At 53.4% G+C, this 15,773-nt stretch overlaps 5 protein-coding genes across 5 annotated transcripts; 3 read left to right on the top strand and 2 right to left on the bottom strand.

Annotated features, from left to right (window-relative positions):
• Positions 1-380: 380 nt before the first annotated feature.
• Positions 381-3,596, bottom strand: HIR1 (HIR complex subunit; the record flags this gene model as incomplete). The annotated part of the gene is made up of 3 exons (XM_053183993.1): positions 381-469; positions 525-3,206; positions 3,269-3,596. The coding sequence occupies 3 exons, from the start codon at positions 3,594-3,596 to the stop codon at positions 381-383; spliced, it is 3,099 nt and encodes a 1,032-aa protein (XP_053032073.1).
• Positions 3,597-4,563: 967 nt separating this feature from the next.
• COL26b_011321 (uncharacterized protein) lies at positions 4,564-5,595 on the top strand (the record flags this gene model as incomplete). The annotated part of the gene is made up of 1 exon (XM_053183992.1): positions 4,564-5,595. The coding sequence occupies one exon, from the start codon at positions 4,564-4,566 to the stop codon at positions 5,593-5,595; it is 1,032 nt and encodes a 343-aa protein (XP_053032072.1).
• Positions 5,596-7,427: 1,832 nt separating this feature from the next.
• On the top strand, positions 7,428-7,933 carry COL26b_011320 (uncharacterized protein; the record flags this gene model as incomplete). The annotated part of the gene is made up of 2 exons (XM_053183991.1): positions 7,428-7,704; positions 7,821-7,933. The coding sequence occupies 2 exons, from the start codon at positions 7,428-7,430 to the stop codon at positions 7,931-7,933; spliced, it is 390 nt and encodes a 129-aa protein (XP_053032071.1).
• A 1,997-nt stretch (positions 7,934-9,930) lies between these two features.
• COL26b_011319 (uncharacterized protein) lies at positions 9,931-12,423 on the top strand (the record flags this gene model as incomplete). The annotated part of the gene is made up of 2 exons (XM_053183990.1): positions 9,931-9,971; positions 10,125-12,423. 2 exons carry the CDS (start codon positions 9,931-9,933, stop codon positions 12,421-12,423), a joined length of 2,340 nt encoding a protein of 779 aa, XP_053032070.1.
• A 246-nt stretch (positions 12,424-12,669) lies between these two features.
• Positions 12,670-13,938, bottom strand: COL26b_011318 (uncharacterized protein; the record flags this gene model as incomplete). Its single annotated transcript, XM_053183989.1, has 5 exons — positions 12,670-12,855; positions 12,917-13,290; positions 13,345-13,554; positions 13,603-13,737; positions 13,893-13,938. The coding sequence occupies 5 exons, from the start codon at positions 13,936-13,938 to the stop codon at positions 12,670-12,672; spliced, it is 951 nt and encodes a 316-aa protein (XP_053032069.1).
• Between the last annotated feature and the right edge of the window lie 1,835 nt (positions 13,939-15,773).

The raw sequence follows: 15,773 nt of genomic DNA, 5'->3' as shown, positions 1-15,773 counted from the left end.
AAGATCATCCGCATCACAAATGACCCTCAATCGACACATAAGCAAGAGCCAATGCGCATCTCGATGAACAATGATACCAACACCAAACTTGGTTAAGAATATGTGAATTTGGAGCTTCCGCTCAAACTATCCTCACGACCAGGACCCGACGAGAGTTGAAACGAAACAAGTAGTTCTCTTCCTCGCCCAGTGTCCCCCAGCAAAACGAACCCATCCTACACAAAGCGTACGCCGACTCCAAAAGCCTTCCTCCCAGCGACCGTGCCCTTTCGGCGACCCCTTTTCTCTCATCATGTCAGGTATACTATACAACAATTGGTTCTCGTCATTAATACAGCGGGAAGGATATGAGATTTCTGTGCTTCTTCCATGGTCCCCTCTTACTCGATGTCCATACCATCGCTCTCGAGGTTCAGGTCGAGAAGGCGGGCGTATTGGATCGTCAGTCGTTGAAGTTCTCGGAATTTTCCTGTCGTGATGTGTTAGTAAAGTTGAACTGAAGATAGAATCGTGGCGAGACATACCGAGAATCATGACCACGCCCTTCAGCAGCTCCTTCCGGTCCCAGCCGCAGATGTCCTCCTCGTTGCTAAACCAGCCCCGTCCCGTCTCCTTCTCGTCCTTGTCCTTAAGAATGCCGCCAATGAGGCTGTTGAGGAGTTCCTCCACCTTGCCGCGGTGGCCCTCGGCACCGATGCGCTTGGCGTACATGAAGAGATAAAGACGGAACTCGTCCCTCGCATCCAAGTGCAGGGTGGCGGCGATGCGGTTCTCGAGATGGGCAATGCTGACCGTCGACTCGAAGCCTTCGAATCCATCCTTGGAGAGCAGCATCTTAACAATGCGCTGCAAGGTGTATGCGCGGCCCTTGAGCAGGAATTCGTTGGTAGTGTGACGCTCGAGGTACGGAATGATACCGGCAGAGACGTTGGCGGTGTCGGTGTCCTTCGGCTTGGCGGGTGTGACGGGGCCGACGGCGGTTGACTGAAGGGCACTAATAGCGGAGTCGTTGCTATTCCAGTATTGGGAGCCGACAGCCCACCAGGCCTCGCTGACTCTCTGCCAGCAGTACATGTCACGGGTATAGTAATAGCCATCTCCGTTGGTAAGGGTGACAACGATATGTCCGGCTGAGTTCAATTGCGCCGACGTGATGCCTGGGCCTGGTGTCGTGGAGTTGAGGTTCAGCGTGGTAGTAGCAAGCTCGAGAACGGGGCCAAGAGAGACTGGTGGGTGAGTGGCTGCTTGCCTCTGCACATCCCAGACGTGACATAATCCGACAGCGTTGATGCATAGGAGATAATTGTGGCGACAGTCGAGGATGACGGGCTGAGACTCCATGATGATTGGGTTCATCAGCCGACGACCGGCGGGTGTCCAGGTGAAGACACTTCCGTCCTCGCAAGCTGCCGCCCAGAAAGTCTTGTTGCCAGTGACCAAGATGACTGCTCTGGGGAGGTAATCCTGCCACAGCAGTGTTCCACGCTTGGTAGCTGAAATGTGAGATGGATCCCTAATCTGAACTGGGTTTCGAGCTTCCAGGATGATGTTCTCCGGTACCTTGGACGCCTCATCGGTGCTACTCTCAGGCAGCAGGACACCCCGCTCCAGGGGACGTACGATCTGTGCTCTGACCTTGGGAACAGCGAGGCGAATCTGTGCAAAGGCGATTGATGGGTTTAGCACTGCTGGACGGAGGTACTCCGGTGTAGGTACAACTCCATGTAATGCTGGCACGACTGAAGCTGGCTCAGCTCCATCCACGCCGTTGAGCACGACTGCCGTGGGACCGGTTGTTGCCTGGCGCTTCGACGCGTGCTCTTCCTCTTCCTCGCCTTCGATCGCCGCTACCTTCCGCTTGTTACCCAGAAGCATGGCGGCAACTCCTCCCTTGGGAAGACCGTCAAATGGCCTGTCGAGATCCAAGATTGTTTGTGGGGCATCGTTCTGTGCTGCCTTCGATGAGGTAGATCCGACAAGTTGTGTCTGAGGCAGGGATGATTGACCGGTGCCTGACGCAGACACCAGAAGAGGCGCCACACGTTTCCTGCCGTCTTTGCCAACAGTCACCCGCGACTTGAGCTCCTTGACCCTCTCTGCCGACTTGTCTGCGGGCTCTTCTGCCGGCTTCTCCTTCTCCTTCTCGGGCTCGACGTTGCCGTTGGTTGGCTTCGGTGTCGAGGTGCCCGTCGCCGATCCGCTAGGCTTTGTTCCGTTCGTCGTAGGTGCTCCGTCTTTCGATGGACCGTCACCCATGAGAGCACCCATTCGTGATTCAGCGGCCCTGGACTCGCCGGCCTTGCTCTGATTCTCCAGGTTGAGGTTTTCGATATCTTCCGCGATACCCATACCCTTCCTCGACGCCCCGTATTTTTGCAGCGCCTTGTCGTTCTCCTCCGCATTGGCAACCCACCCGAGCTCTCCGCGATCGAATTGAATGCCAACCACGGAGCCGTCGAGACTTGAAGCGAAGATTGTTCCGCCGTCGGGGGACCAGGCAAGGTCCGATATTGACTTTCCAGCGACGTCCTGGAGGATGACCACCGGTCTACTGGTGTTGGTGTTCCATATGCTCAACGTCTTGTCCTGACCAGCTGATGCGATGACCGTAACAAGGCCGTTGTTGTCAGGATTGTCGGCTGGGTTTTCGGTATGGAACAGGCGAGGGGAGAACATGCAGACTTCGGTCGGGCCCTCGTGGCCGATGAGGTTGATCTCACTATCCCATCGCGTGCGCTCTATTATGGCCACGGAGCTGACTGGACCGTTCACGGCGTTTGGTGCCGCAATGTGATTGCCGTCGGGGGACCAAGAGCATCTGCGGAAGTACGTCGTCAACGGCGAGCTCTTAAATGGTGCGCTGATCGTCGTCTCGAGCACGAAGTTGTTGACCATGTCATGTTGTGTCGCATTCGGCGCGGGAGGAGTGAATCGGAAGATCTTGATGGTTCGGTCGTCGGAGGCAGTCGCGAAGAACTTGTTTGCAGGGTCGAAGGTGATTCCCTTGACGTGACTGGAGTGGACGGTGATTGTCTTGAGCCTCTCGAAGCTGTGGCCCGACCACACGACAATCTTGGAGTCGAGACCAACTGAGACCAGTATGGACGAGTCGAAAGACCAGGCGAGGTCCTGAACATCGTTCTCGTGGCCGACTAGACGCTTGTATGTCTTCCAATTCTCGACCGGGGGAGGTTCGGAGCCCAGACCTGGAGGACAATGTTAGAGCTGCAAACAGCGGGGCGCATCGCGATGGAGGAGGGCGCATTACCGAAAGAAGCCACGGGAGGGCTCTTGTCGAGGTGGTAGACGCAGATGAGCTTGTCGTCGGCGCCGGAAGCAAGGTAGCGACCGTTTGGCGAGAAGCGGACGGAGTGAATGGTGCCCAGGTGGTGGCTCATGTGGCAGAGCTGTCGCGGCTTCTTCTCGGAGCCTTCAATGGCATCGCCGTAGATGGCCTCAGTCGACCAGACGCGCACATGTCCATCACCACCTGCAGTCGCGAGGCGCTTGCCGTCGGCGGAGACGTGACAGCTGTAGACCTCGAAGTCCTTCTGCTCGCCGCTATGGCTCAGCCATGTTGGCTTGATGACGCGCATCGCGAACGGCCCGAGGGCATTTAGGGGTGGATCGGCAACCGCTGAGAGAGTGCGAACGACCGTTGGTAGCGTGAGCGGTGGGTGTCGATGCGATTGTCGTCGTCGTCGTGATACGCGGCGATGGGGTGGGCGGTTGTGGTGTTGAGGACAATTAATTAATTGAGGCAAGCACAAGGCGCAGAGGAAATTGGGGCTTGATTGGCATCCAAAGAAAACGCGTTTTGCGGAGCCCTGACGCCCTGCTTCGCGTCACACACTCAGTCCCAAGCTTCAGGTTCTCCGTTACGCTAAATGGGCCGCATCCAATTGCTCCCAGCGACTTTCTTTTGGTGCTGCTGCCACTGCGAACCTCCACCCTAGCTCACCTGAATGGCAGCTGATGTAATGCTGGGACACGGACCATCTCAAGCTTGGGCGCCTTATGTAAAGTGGATCCCAGCACTATCTCGGGTCGGAATATCAGACCTGCCGGCTACTGCTGACATAAGGCAATCCCTTATCCCGCCAAGCCAATCCCCGCCGGCGAGATGTCAGCCCGCTATTTGCCCTTTTCCATCTCGAATTATCCCACGCCGAGGGGCTAATTAGCTACAAACCGGCGTCTTCATTCCTCCATCATGTTCAACAACCGCGTCCACGGCGTGAGCCACGGAAGTCCGCCATGCTGACGCTGACAAACTCCGCGACTACTATCTCATTCGTAATCTGCGTCAATACAAACGTTATGCTGGCACTCAACACCATGTGGACGCGTCGCATTTCTCCGCCAAGGGGCGTTGACTAGCCAAGCGGATTCCGATATCGTGGACTTCTGCCAGACTTGCGTGATTTCAAGATGCAGATATAACACTTGAGGCAAGCCCACTACATCAAGCTTGGCTTCATGTCCTCAGCATTATCATCGCATTTACAGTCTTCCAATAGAATTTCACCAATATCTCACATCGTTCTCTACAGAAGCCTCATCATGTCTGCTTCGAAGAAAACTCTCGTCGTCCTGGGCGCAACTGGTAACCAAGGCGGCTCCGTTGTTCGAACCTTTCTCGGCGATAAATCGCTGGCATCCGAGTGGCATGTCCGTGGAGTCACCCGCAACACCTCGTCTGCTGCCGCCACTGAGCTGGCCAACCTCGGCGCGGAGATGGTCTCTGGCTCTCTCGACTCCGTCACGGACCTGCGCGCCGCCTTCAAGGACGCCACTGCCGTATTTGCCGTCACAGACTTCTGGAGCGTCATCCAAGATCCAGCCGTCGCCCAGAAAGCCCAAGAGAAAGGCGTCCACCCCGCCGTCGTCGCTCAAGATATTGAGGAACAATGGGGCTATAACCTCGCTGCCGCAGCTGCAGACGTCCCCACCTTGGAGCGCTTCGTCTTCAGCAACCTGCCCGGTGTCAATGAGCTGAGCCACGGGAAGCTCAAGCATGTGCACCACTACGACGGCAAGTGGAACATCGTCAAGCACATCGAGCAGACCTACCCTGCCCTGTGGTCCAAGACGTCCCAAATCCTGGTCGGGCACTACAACTCCAACATCCTTCCGGGCTCGTACTTTGTCCCCCGCTGGAACCCCGAGACCAAGCGGGCCGAGTTCGACGGCCCCACCTCGGGCGACGTCGCCGTGCCGTTCATCGATGCGCCGAAGAGCACGGGCCCGTTCGTCAGGGCCCTGGTCGTCGACGAGCCGGCTGGGACCATCCTTGCCGCGTACGACGAGTATCAGTCGCGCTTTCAGACGGCAGACGCTCTTGCGCGCATCACTGGTCGAGAGTTTGGCTTTGTCCAGAAGAGCGTGGACGACTTAGCCGCTGGAAACCCTTTGGGTTTGGAGGTTCCCCAGACTCACCTGTTCGTGGATGAATACGGCTTCTTCGGTGAAAAGGTTGAAGGATGGAAGGAAAAGCTGACTTGGCCTTCTGATCTGAAGGTCAAGATTGAGCCTCCCAGTCTTGCCAAGTGGTTGGAGGAGCAGGATTGGAGTCCTGTGTTTGCATCTGCCTAAGCTGTGTAGGAGGTCGACCTCGACCGGTCTCACCGCATATTTCCTCCATGTCGATAGACGTTCTTTGCTGTTCGCCTTCGCTAATCCCATATCTCTCAATTCAACATCTTTACTCCTCGTCCAGCTATCTCTGGTCTTCACAGCCCAGGAGCTCGCCGCTCGCCGACCAGCTATCTTGATTGCCATACCTGTACTACACGCACAATCAAGCCACTTCGTGATATCGTCTGCCACACACGCTGCGATTCGAAGGGATCAGGATTACCACCTTCCCAGATGCTCAGAAACCCGGCGTTGATGATGTTGGCCTCCCCCGCCACAAGCGAAACACCTCATTTGTCTCAGGGATGCTATGCCCAATCCAGCACTTGATCCGATGCGGGCAGAACAAACAGCGAGCAGTCAAAACTGTCACATGCAAGCTAAGAAGCTTGACATTGGCGAACGACGAGCGGACGTCTCCGGCGCTGATTTTTGACGATTGAAATAAGTTTCTGGGTATTTGCCAGGCATCGAGTGAGCGGCACATGCCCCTGCACCATTAGCAACGAACGCTGTCAAGCCTGTTTTTCTCCAGCAGGGCATACGATCATCGTGGTGATTCAATCACCAAGAACAAGAACGGCTGTGGTGCGACTCCAATTGCCATGCTCCTTATCAGACACCTTGATAAAACGGTCGCTTTCCCATGCCGTTGAACAGAGATCCACCACGAAAAAGCCAAGACATCGTCACCCAAGAAGCCGAGTCCCCTTCCTTTCTCTCGCTTCTTCCCCACTCCAGCCTCTGCCGATTCCGAGTCCATGAGACGAACGCACCCACATGGCATCCGCGCTTGTAACCCTACTCAGAAGGTAAAATCATGCCAGCCTCTCACAACCGAGCCAAGGAAATCACCACAGTCTAAAGCGCGCTTAAAAGCCAAGTTTTGCCCGGTTCACAACAAACCCAGGGCCCTCGTGGGCAGAATGATAGGGACAGCCCGACAATCGCAGCGTCCCTGCGGAATCCACCACCGCCGGGCTTAAACCCATTTCGACAGCTGCTTAAGAAATAAGGACCCCCCGGTGGATCGGAGGTGGCCGCAGGGTGCACAGGGTGCGCAGGGCGGCAAGGGGGGTCCTCCTCCAGTGCGGGGATTCGCGCTGCGTGGGTGGGACGGGATTCACGGGAGACACGGGAGAGACTTCCTCACCGGGCCGTCGACGGCGCCCTCCTGTCCTCTGGCCCCAGGAGGAATGAGAAGTTGGCGTTGCAATGCCGTTCGGTAGATGCGGCCTGACTAGCGCACGACATCCTCCACCCCGTGCCCAAGCCACCAATGAAGACGGAGAAGCAGAGGGCAGTTCAATAAGTAGTGATTTGGCTTTTTAGCTTCTATTTTCCGCTATTTCTTGCTGAGTTCGCTTGTGGTTTCGACCAACCACGGCCGCGTTCCTGGCCATGCGATAAGATCCTTACAACACACCTTCCGCTTTGAGTGACCGGCGATCGACAACGCGACAGGGAAACCCGGCGCTGACAGCGCAACGCAACCCCAATCATCGCCGCGCCCCTCCGCCCAGCGCCGCCGCTCATGAGCTGTCTGCCCAGCTCCGTCAGCTGGGTGGAGGAGGGGGGAAACCGGTGATTGTGCGTTGCATCTGTGACGGGGAACAACGTTCGTGTAGTCGTCTCCCTCGGGAAGTCCAAAAATTCCTCATCCATTGTGAAATTCGTGTATAAAGACGGTCCACCCCGCGATGTCTGGTTGAAGTCTCCTCTCTCTCTCGCCAGGCCAGTCTCACACACTCACTCTCAGTCTCTACTCGGAACCCCCGCCCGCCGTCAAGATGCAGCTCCCCGTCGTCCTCGTCTCCCTCTTCGCCCTCGCCGTCTCGGCCGTCCCCGCGGCCATCGAGAAGCGCTCCACCACCTGCGGCAGCACCACCTACTCCACCGCCCAGGTCAACGCCGCCTCCAACGCCGCCTGCCAGCATGTCCAGGCCGGCACCGTCGCCGGCTCCTCCACCTACCCCCACCGCTACAACAACTACGAGGGCTTCGACTTCGACGTCAGCGGCCCGTGGTACGAGTTCCCCATCAAGACCAGCGGCGTCTACACCGGAGGTTAGTATTGTTTGTTCATGTGTCTTGTTGTGCTGCGCGGTTCCTTGGCTTGGGCTGTGTTGCCGCGGAAAGCGTCATCTGTGTAATATTTGACCACGACTAACGAGTACAATAAGGCTCCCCCGGCGCCGACCGTGTCGTCATCAACGCCAGCTGCGGACAGGCCGGCCAGATCACCCACACCGGTGCCAGCGGCAACAACTTCGTCGGCTGCTCTGGCACTTCTTAGATGCGCAAAGGCATCTAGGATTCTGTGAGCGATTGGGGGGTATGGGAGGTGACAAGGGGTTTTATGGATTATGAACATATTTTGATCCAAAATTGAACATATTGACGCTTGCTGCGTCGTTATCTACCCATTGTCGGCGTCGCGATTTTAGCTCGCTTAGTTCAAGTGCATGATGAATGCTGTGACCTGTGATTTATAAGACCACTGACTGGATTTTGTCAATCAATTCGGGTCTACTCACGCCAGTTGAACAAACCCATCTCAGTTACTCTTCGGAAGAGAGGTCGCGGCCGTAGCAATCCAAAGGGCACCGGGTAGTAATCTTAGATGGTCATCATGGGACAACAAGAATATCCGTTGGAAATACGTACGCGTGTGTCCAGCTTCATACTGCTCGTGCATTGCTGATCGCTGAAACGGTAGAGATAAAGCTTGTCAAGATTTGCTTCCTTCGTAAGAAGTGTTCGTCCGATAGTTCAGCCGATGGTCGTGTAATACTGCAACGTGTGTATTACAACAGACTCTGACAGACGTAACCGACCTTAGGCAAATCAGAGTGTCCCTTTCGACTTGTGAAGCAGACTGAATTCATGATTTCGTAAGTACAAGCTTGACCAGCAATGGCTTTATGAACAATGCAGCATGTCGTGTCTACCTACCTAACTTTCCAATACTTACGACTATGACGTAAGGGTGATTTACCAATATCGATCCGAAGGAATTAACAAGGGGCCAATTCGTTACTTGAAACTTGCTTGTTTATCTTCTCTAGGAGGCATGGCCTACCATATGTACCCTGCAGTCTTCTCGCTAACAAAAGGACCAGCGAAAGTGCTTTTACTGAGTTTTCCCGTGTTTTCTCCTCTTACTGGACGGGCGATGCACTTTACTGGACATGTATGAGGTTGTTTCTTTCTTCTTGATTTCCAAAGTTAATTGTTGATTTCAAGAATCTCCATCTCCAGCTCTGATCAGCGACGTGACCACCCCCCCGATACGCCGGTGTACTAGCGTAATCCAGCTTTCAGTGAGATAGTACTCGTATGCGACACCCGAGACTCGCTCTTGTTTGCTATTTTGCAAAGTACACCTACACTTTCTTTGCATTCGAGCGTGTAATAATAAGATATGTAGTGTGGGATACGACTTAGTTACATGCAGCGCTGCAAGGAAAGCCGAAGCCTAGAATAGCAACTGAAGAACCAGCTACACTGCATCAAGTTCGAGGTAAGACTAACTATCAGAGTTTCGACAATACATGAAACCATTGCCATTAGAGATCCTGGCAAAATGGTGAACAATCGTTTGACCAGCTTCAGTATCACGTTCTCCGCGGGCCACGCGGTCTGAGACTGTCCGCCGTTGGACGAAGTGCGCCCTTCAATCACAATTGGTCAAGCCTGCCACAATCAAAACTCCCATACCATTCTTGGCAGGGATAGGGTGTCTAGCATAGAAATGTCAGAAACGGGGGTCTATTCCCCCGCTTGCACCCCCAAGCAATTGGTGAAGTAGCCAGGGTCGAGGAACATGACGAATGAAAAGCAGGGCTAAAAGTTCAGCTCGAATAATCTCGTCATCGCAAAGAGCGCGAATTTGCGCTAGCTTGCAGGTTGCCTGGAGTTGACCCAATCAGGGTTGCATCTTGAACGACAAATCCCTGATAATCATGATCAGGCTAGGCGTCTCGCGAGAATGAGGCGTTCTTGGCATGATAGGGCAGAAAGAAGAAGCTTAAAAATAAGGTATCTGGTCCGTTGGGCATTTAGCTGCGTTATCCGCCTCCGCCGCCGATGGTTCTTTTGTGTCACGCGGTGTTCTGTCATCTTGGAGTTTTTCTTTACACCGACATTCCATTTCCAGAGCCGTCTTCATTATCTGCTTGTCAGTCAGTTCTCGCCTTCGAAATGATTGAAGTAACTATTGGATATGTTGCTGGTTTCATTGCAGCTGCTATCGTTGTCGGTAAGATTTCTTTTTGACTTAGTCCAATCACCATGGTGGAGATTTGCAGTCAAGTATTGACCCTGATCTGCTGGTAGCTCAGATCTTCTGCCCGACAGCGATCGCCCTAATACTAGCGGCCTTTCTCCGAGACACAGAGACCGTGGCTACTTGGTAAGTCCGTTTCATTCCTTAGCTACCTTCTGCACCCCAATAGGTAATGCCTGCTAATGAACAAACGATACAGGAACATTGCCAGCCGTGTTCTCCAGCGAACATGGTGGCCCACGATCCTTCAGTCCGACTCAGTACAAAGCCATGGTGCCCGACTCTGGATCTCCCTCATTTCCTGGGCGGTCCCTATCATTTCAGTCCTCATCGCCATCGCTGGTGTTGTTACTCCTCTGGGCCTTTATGAAGAGATCGATACACTCGGGAGTAGGCTAGGATCCTTCTCGTATATCAAAGACAGCGGGTCTTTCGGCGCAGCTACATCGCAGAGAGGGCTTCACAACTTTTCTCGCACCTGTAGCTGGGGTCACAGCCTGCTGGATCAAGGCCCGGCACCCTGCCCTTACTCTGAGAGCAGCGTTATTGTCAGCGGAAGCAACCGCACCCTGAACTTCACTATGCCCTTCGGCATCGATTCCAAAATCAACCTCACCGCGAAGGAAATATTCTCCAGCGGAACGAAAGACCGCACAACAATCTCAAACTTCTTCGACATTGAATGGCGGCAGCTTACCGTCAGGAGACGGGCCTTCGTCGATAACGGCACCGAGGTTGCTGTCGGCGCATACCGTCAGCTAGAGAGCCACATCATGGACCCGAACATCAAGGTCGTCGAAGGCCTGATTGTTGACGCGGCTAATGGTGGTATTGGTTTCCGGAACCATACCATACCCACCAACATCGATCAAGGGGCTAGCTGGTCCGAGGACCTGCTGTTTATTGAGCCAATCACGAGTTGCGTTGGGCTGAACTTGACGCTCGACTTCGAAGTCAATTATACCGTTCCTTCTCCGAGCATTGACAATCTCAGACTCACCGACCGCGGGGGGTTCGTAAACATCAACCGCACGTACCCATTCTACAACAGCGAGAATACGCAGGCAAATCCAGACTTGGATGGAAGAGCCTACAAAGGAGCCTGGCTTAACAACTTTTGGACTATGGCATATTTGAACGTGACGGCGACGAGTAACAAGACTGTCGGCAGGAAGGCATGGTCGTACGTGGACTCCCACCTGGGTAAGGAGTTCCCGCTTGACGTAGACGTTCTTACAAGCTACCGAGGGCTCGGGCTCGGCAGATTCGGCAGTTACCTGGATCTCAACCATTTTACTATTGGTGCAAACCCATCTGCAAACTGGTCAAATCCATTCGGCGTCGACGACAGAAACTTCTCAGACGTTGAGGTACTTTGCAGCGGCGCCGGTAACGCAGACCTCGCTAACATCTCACACATTTACGTTGGATGCGGCCTGCTTCGCGGTGTGCCCCAGAGGGTTGATGGCGGTAGCAAGCTGGCTGTGTATGAGAACCACAGCAAATGGTCTTCTCCCCTTTACTCTTGCGCCGCGGCTGTGCGGACAATAGTAAAGACAGTCACATTTACCGCCAACGGCACTGACGGACTCAGCAGTCTTAAGGTCACGTCCATCATGCCAAAGAACTACAGCAGCCCCGAGGACTACCCGCTTTGGGGTATGGAAGATTCTGGCCTCAGTATGGATGGCATCAGTTCCATCTGGGGGATAATCTCACCCGAGTACGCTTCTCGGCCTAATGTTTCAACAGTCAAGCAGCGGGAGTTCCATATTCCAGGATATTCCGCCTCTCTTTCACTCAGCGAGCTTGAACCCTCTCTCGGGTCAACGACGTATAACTTACCCGGTAGCGACTTTCCATCAAGTGTGATGAAACTTCTCTTCCCTTACAATTCGAATCAAGGGGCACTTAATAAGGAGTGGCCATTCGATCTGGCTGGTGCGTCGAATATGCCCATCTTTGAACGGTGGCAGGCTCTTTCTGCGGATGCGACTGGCATCTCAAATGTCATCAAGCTTCTATGGACCGATCTTGCGGCTTCAGCGGTGGTTGGAACGAAGGGGACGCTGGGCTCAATCAATAACGTGCCGGAAGACGCCGTCGAAATCTCTATCCAGGTGTTCGGACGGAGGATCAAGTATCACTACGCGTTCGGAATCCCGGCTTTCCTTCTGCTGTTGGTCATGTTGTCGATCATGCTCGTCTTGCTCGTGACTTCCATCTCTCAATCATCGACTATTAATGTTCTTCGACGTCGCCTTCAGCAACTCACTGTTGGCAGAATTCTCACAACAATTCTGTACCCTGAGAGCAGTGACCTGGCCATGTCGAGCAAGGAATGGAGCAGCGCAAACGGGAGCAAGACAGTCCTTCTGAATCACGCGCCTCAGAAGACTGCAGTGGCAGAGGAGGAGAATCTTACGAAGTATCGAGCAGACACACCGGCTGAAGAGGTGAAAGTAGGATTGATGACAAGCGAAAGGAGAGCAGAATGATGTTTACTTTTGTTTTCTCAACCTTCTTGGCTCTAGCAGGCCCGATTTTCTAGTCCCAGGTTTGACTAAGATACTGCGTTTTGTCTTCTACGTTCGGCAACTTGATTCAATGATCGTTCAATGTTCTTGCCGACGACCCGTCTCCATAACACTCGGCCGGTAACATGAGACCACTGCTGCGTTGAAAGAAAAATGCCGAGCAAACGCCGAGCATGATGCCCTCCAATCCATCCCGTCAGAAAAAGGTCAAATCGCATACACGAGTTTCGTAGCGGAGACATTACCATCACGGTACTCCTGGAATCCTTTGTGAACCCCCTCAAGGCCACCAGGAATAACCTTAGGCTTGTTAGGTTTGATCTTGCCTTCCTCAACCCAACCCGCAAGCTTCTCGAAGAACTCAGTTCCAAGCTTGTGATCTGCCTCATGGGCCTATCTTGGTCAGTTACTGAAAGAGATTTGACGCTGTGCGCAGATGGTAAGAATGGCTTACCGGCCAATGGAAACTGCCGTAGCGATGGTCCTTCAAGAAGGCAGTCCAGACAAGCACATCGGTCACCTTAGTTTGCTTGGTGACATCCTCAGTGTTTGCCTTTCCGGGTCTTACAGTGCAAAAGCCGCCGCCACCTCTCTCATCGATTGCTCGAGACGCCAAGCCTGAAGAGGACTTGTTGCCGATGGTGTCGAAGACGTACTTGAGACCAGGTGCCGCTTGCTTGATGGACTCGACAACATCGTCGTCGTGGTAGTCGAAGGCATACTTCGCACCAAGGGATTTAACAAGGTCGAAGTGGCGTGTACTACACGTTGTGATGACCTTGAACCCGTGAAGTGCAGCAATTTGAATTGCGTAAAGTCCGACACTCGCTATCTATCATTAGTCGGAACGCATGCATACTGATGTTGGGGAAAAAGACTCACAACTACCGCCCCAAATGAGGACAGATGTATCTTTTCCTCCCTCTCGAGGAATCGCGAGACAATCTTTGGAGAACAGAGCAAGCCACGATGTCATGGAAGCAAGCGGCAACGTGGCCGCCTCCTCGAGGCTGATGTTCTTCGGGACCCGGAAGCTGATGTCGTTGTCGGCCATAGTATACTCGCTGAACCCTCCGATGCCTTTGATTTCTCCTGTTCCAAAGTCAGAGTTGTCTATATCACGCTTCCAAGGCAACATACCTCCCCAAATCAGCCCAGCGATGATGTCGCCCTTGTTGAGCTTGTTTACTTGATCACCTGTCTCTTCGACTGTCCCTACGAAGTCGCACCCCAGAACCGCACCATCGCCAAAGGCATTCCCGTCAAAAGACTGGACTAGAGCTGATGTGAGAATAATGCATCACTTTCTAAAATTGGGGTCATGTACTTGCCGTCTGTAGGGTTCTGCGCGATGTGTGAGATTTTCACAAGAGCCTGGTTAGATGCCGGCAGGGGAATCGGGATTGACTTCCTGACCAACGATGGTTTACCGTTAGGCGCCTCAACCACAAGCGCTTGGCACTCTTTCCCACTCATGTTTGGATATTTTGACAAAAATACACCGTAGCGATGATGATGGAGAGTGAAGGGAAATGCTTAGGGAGGCTTTGAAGAAATATTAGACGGACGTTGGCCCGGTATAAATCAAACTCTCAAGGTGCGTAGTCTGTTCTTGCTCATCAGAAATACGTCATGAAGGCTCGATAATCGCGTATCTTGTTGCTGCGGGGTTAATGGCTGAAAACATTACAAATCGGTCTCGGCCCGGATGACAATTTGCGGGCCGGTCGACACCTGAGCCAAACATACAAGCCGGAGTGGGGTCGGATGCCGGCCGGCAGGGCCCGATCGGTCGGGTGGGGACCGGTTTCTGGAAGTGCAAGTGCAAGCGCAAGCGCCAGGCGTAGTAAAGGATGAACAAAGTCTGGATGATATTCAAAGCTGTGGAAACCCTCAATCACTGCAGTTTAGTAGATCAGGTGACGTGGCCTAGTACACCAGGTCCCTCACGAGGCGGTATCTTTTTCTTCAGTTGAAGTGGTTCATCCTTTCTTCAGAGGGCGATTACTAAGGATGCGCCAAGTGCGCTGCATGAATTTCTCATCTCCCCACGGTTTGCTAGCTGGCGCCAGCTTCTGTCTGGACATATTCGTCTCATTTGCGACTCCCAATCGTGGCCGTCATTGGTTCGGCTGGTCTATTATGCGGGACAACGGCAAGCCAACTCAATGCGAAGGGAATAGAGCAGACCGAAACGCAGGAACAGCAGAAGTATCGTCAGCGCTATGGGTTGTTGACAGTGACATTGATTCATGCATTGATAGTTTGATCCCCCAGAACCTTGCACTCGGATCTTCGGAATAAATGGTACGTTCCCATCGTCTGGCTATGCATCTCTGTCCTAGGGGGTTATTTGGAGTTTCTACCTATTCAAACTCACCCACCTTCCAAATCGAGCAATCTTCTTACAACTCTGGTACCAAAACCATAGAAGCGGCGGCCGAGCAGCTGGTCGGGGCATGATGTTGCCCAAGCTTCCTGTCGAAGACTGTCAACTTGAGCTAAACCGTCCGACTCCCTTTTCCGTCACTATCGATTCAGAGCTTCTGAAAGTCACGGAGCAGAAGCTTCTCTACTGCAGATTTCCCGAGGAGCAAACGGATTTCACTGATGATGACTGGTCTCAAGGTGCAAAGGTTTCACGCATTCGGGAACTGGCGGAATATTGGAGAAATGAGTACAAATGGAAAGACCAGGAGGCAGGTTCCCCGCCTCTCGACTCTATCACTTTCTCTTCATGATTGAAATCTAACTAGCCCTAGGAGCGAATAAATAAAACGTTCAATCATTTCCTTGTCAAGATTCAAGTTCCTGATTATGGCCTAGTCACACTGCACTATACCCACACTAAGTCGCCCAACCCGGACGCCATCCCGCTCTTATTTGTACACGGCTGGCCAGGTTCCTTTCTTGAAGCTACCAAGGTCATTGAGAAATTGACTACGACCAATTCCGAGAACGACAACTGCGCATCATTTCACGTTATAGTGCCATCTATCCCTGGGTTTGGCTTCTCGCCTGCCCCCTTGAGGTCGGGAGTTGGCCCTGCAGTGGTCGCTCGTGCGTTCAAAGTCCTAATGACTGATGTCTTGAACTACCCCTGGTTCGTAACTCAGGGAGGTGATCTTGGCGCTTTCATTACTCGCTGGATGGCAATTCAGCACCCCAATGTTGTACGAGCGCAACATTTCAATACGTTCCCAGCCCCCACTCCAACTTTTGGTGTCGCGCCGTTTGCCTATCTTCGCTTGCGTATGTCCGGGGTACTCTACTCGAAGTACGAAAAGAGGCTTTTGAAGACTCGCAGTGTC

The sequence above is a fragment of the Colletotrichum chrysophilum genome (assembly GCF_026319265.1).
Source record: "Colletotrichum chrysophilum strain AFK26 chromosome Unknown scaffold_136, whole genome shotgun sequence".
NCBI classification, from domain to species: Eukaryota; Fungi; Ascomycota; class Sordariomycetes; order Glomerellales; family Glomerellaceae; genus Colletotrichum; species Colletotrichum chrysophilum.
This window is presented reverse-complemented; position numbering and strand designations above follow the sequence as displayed.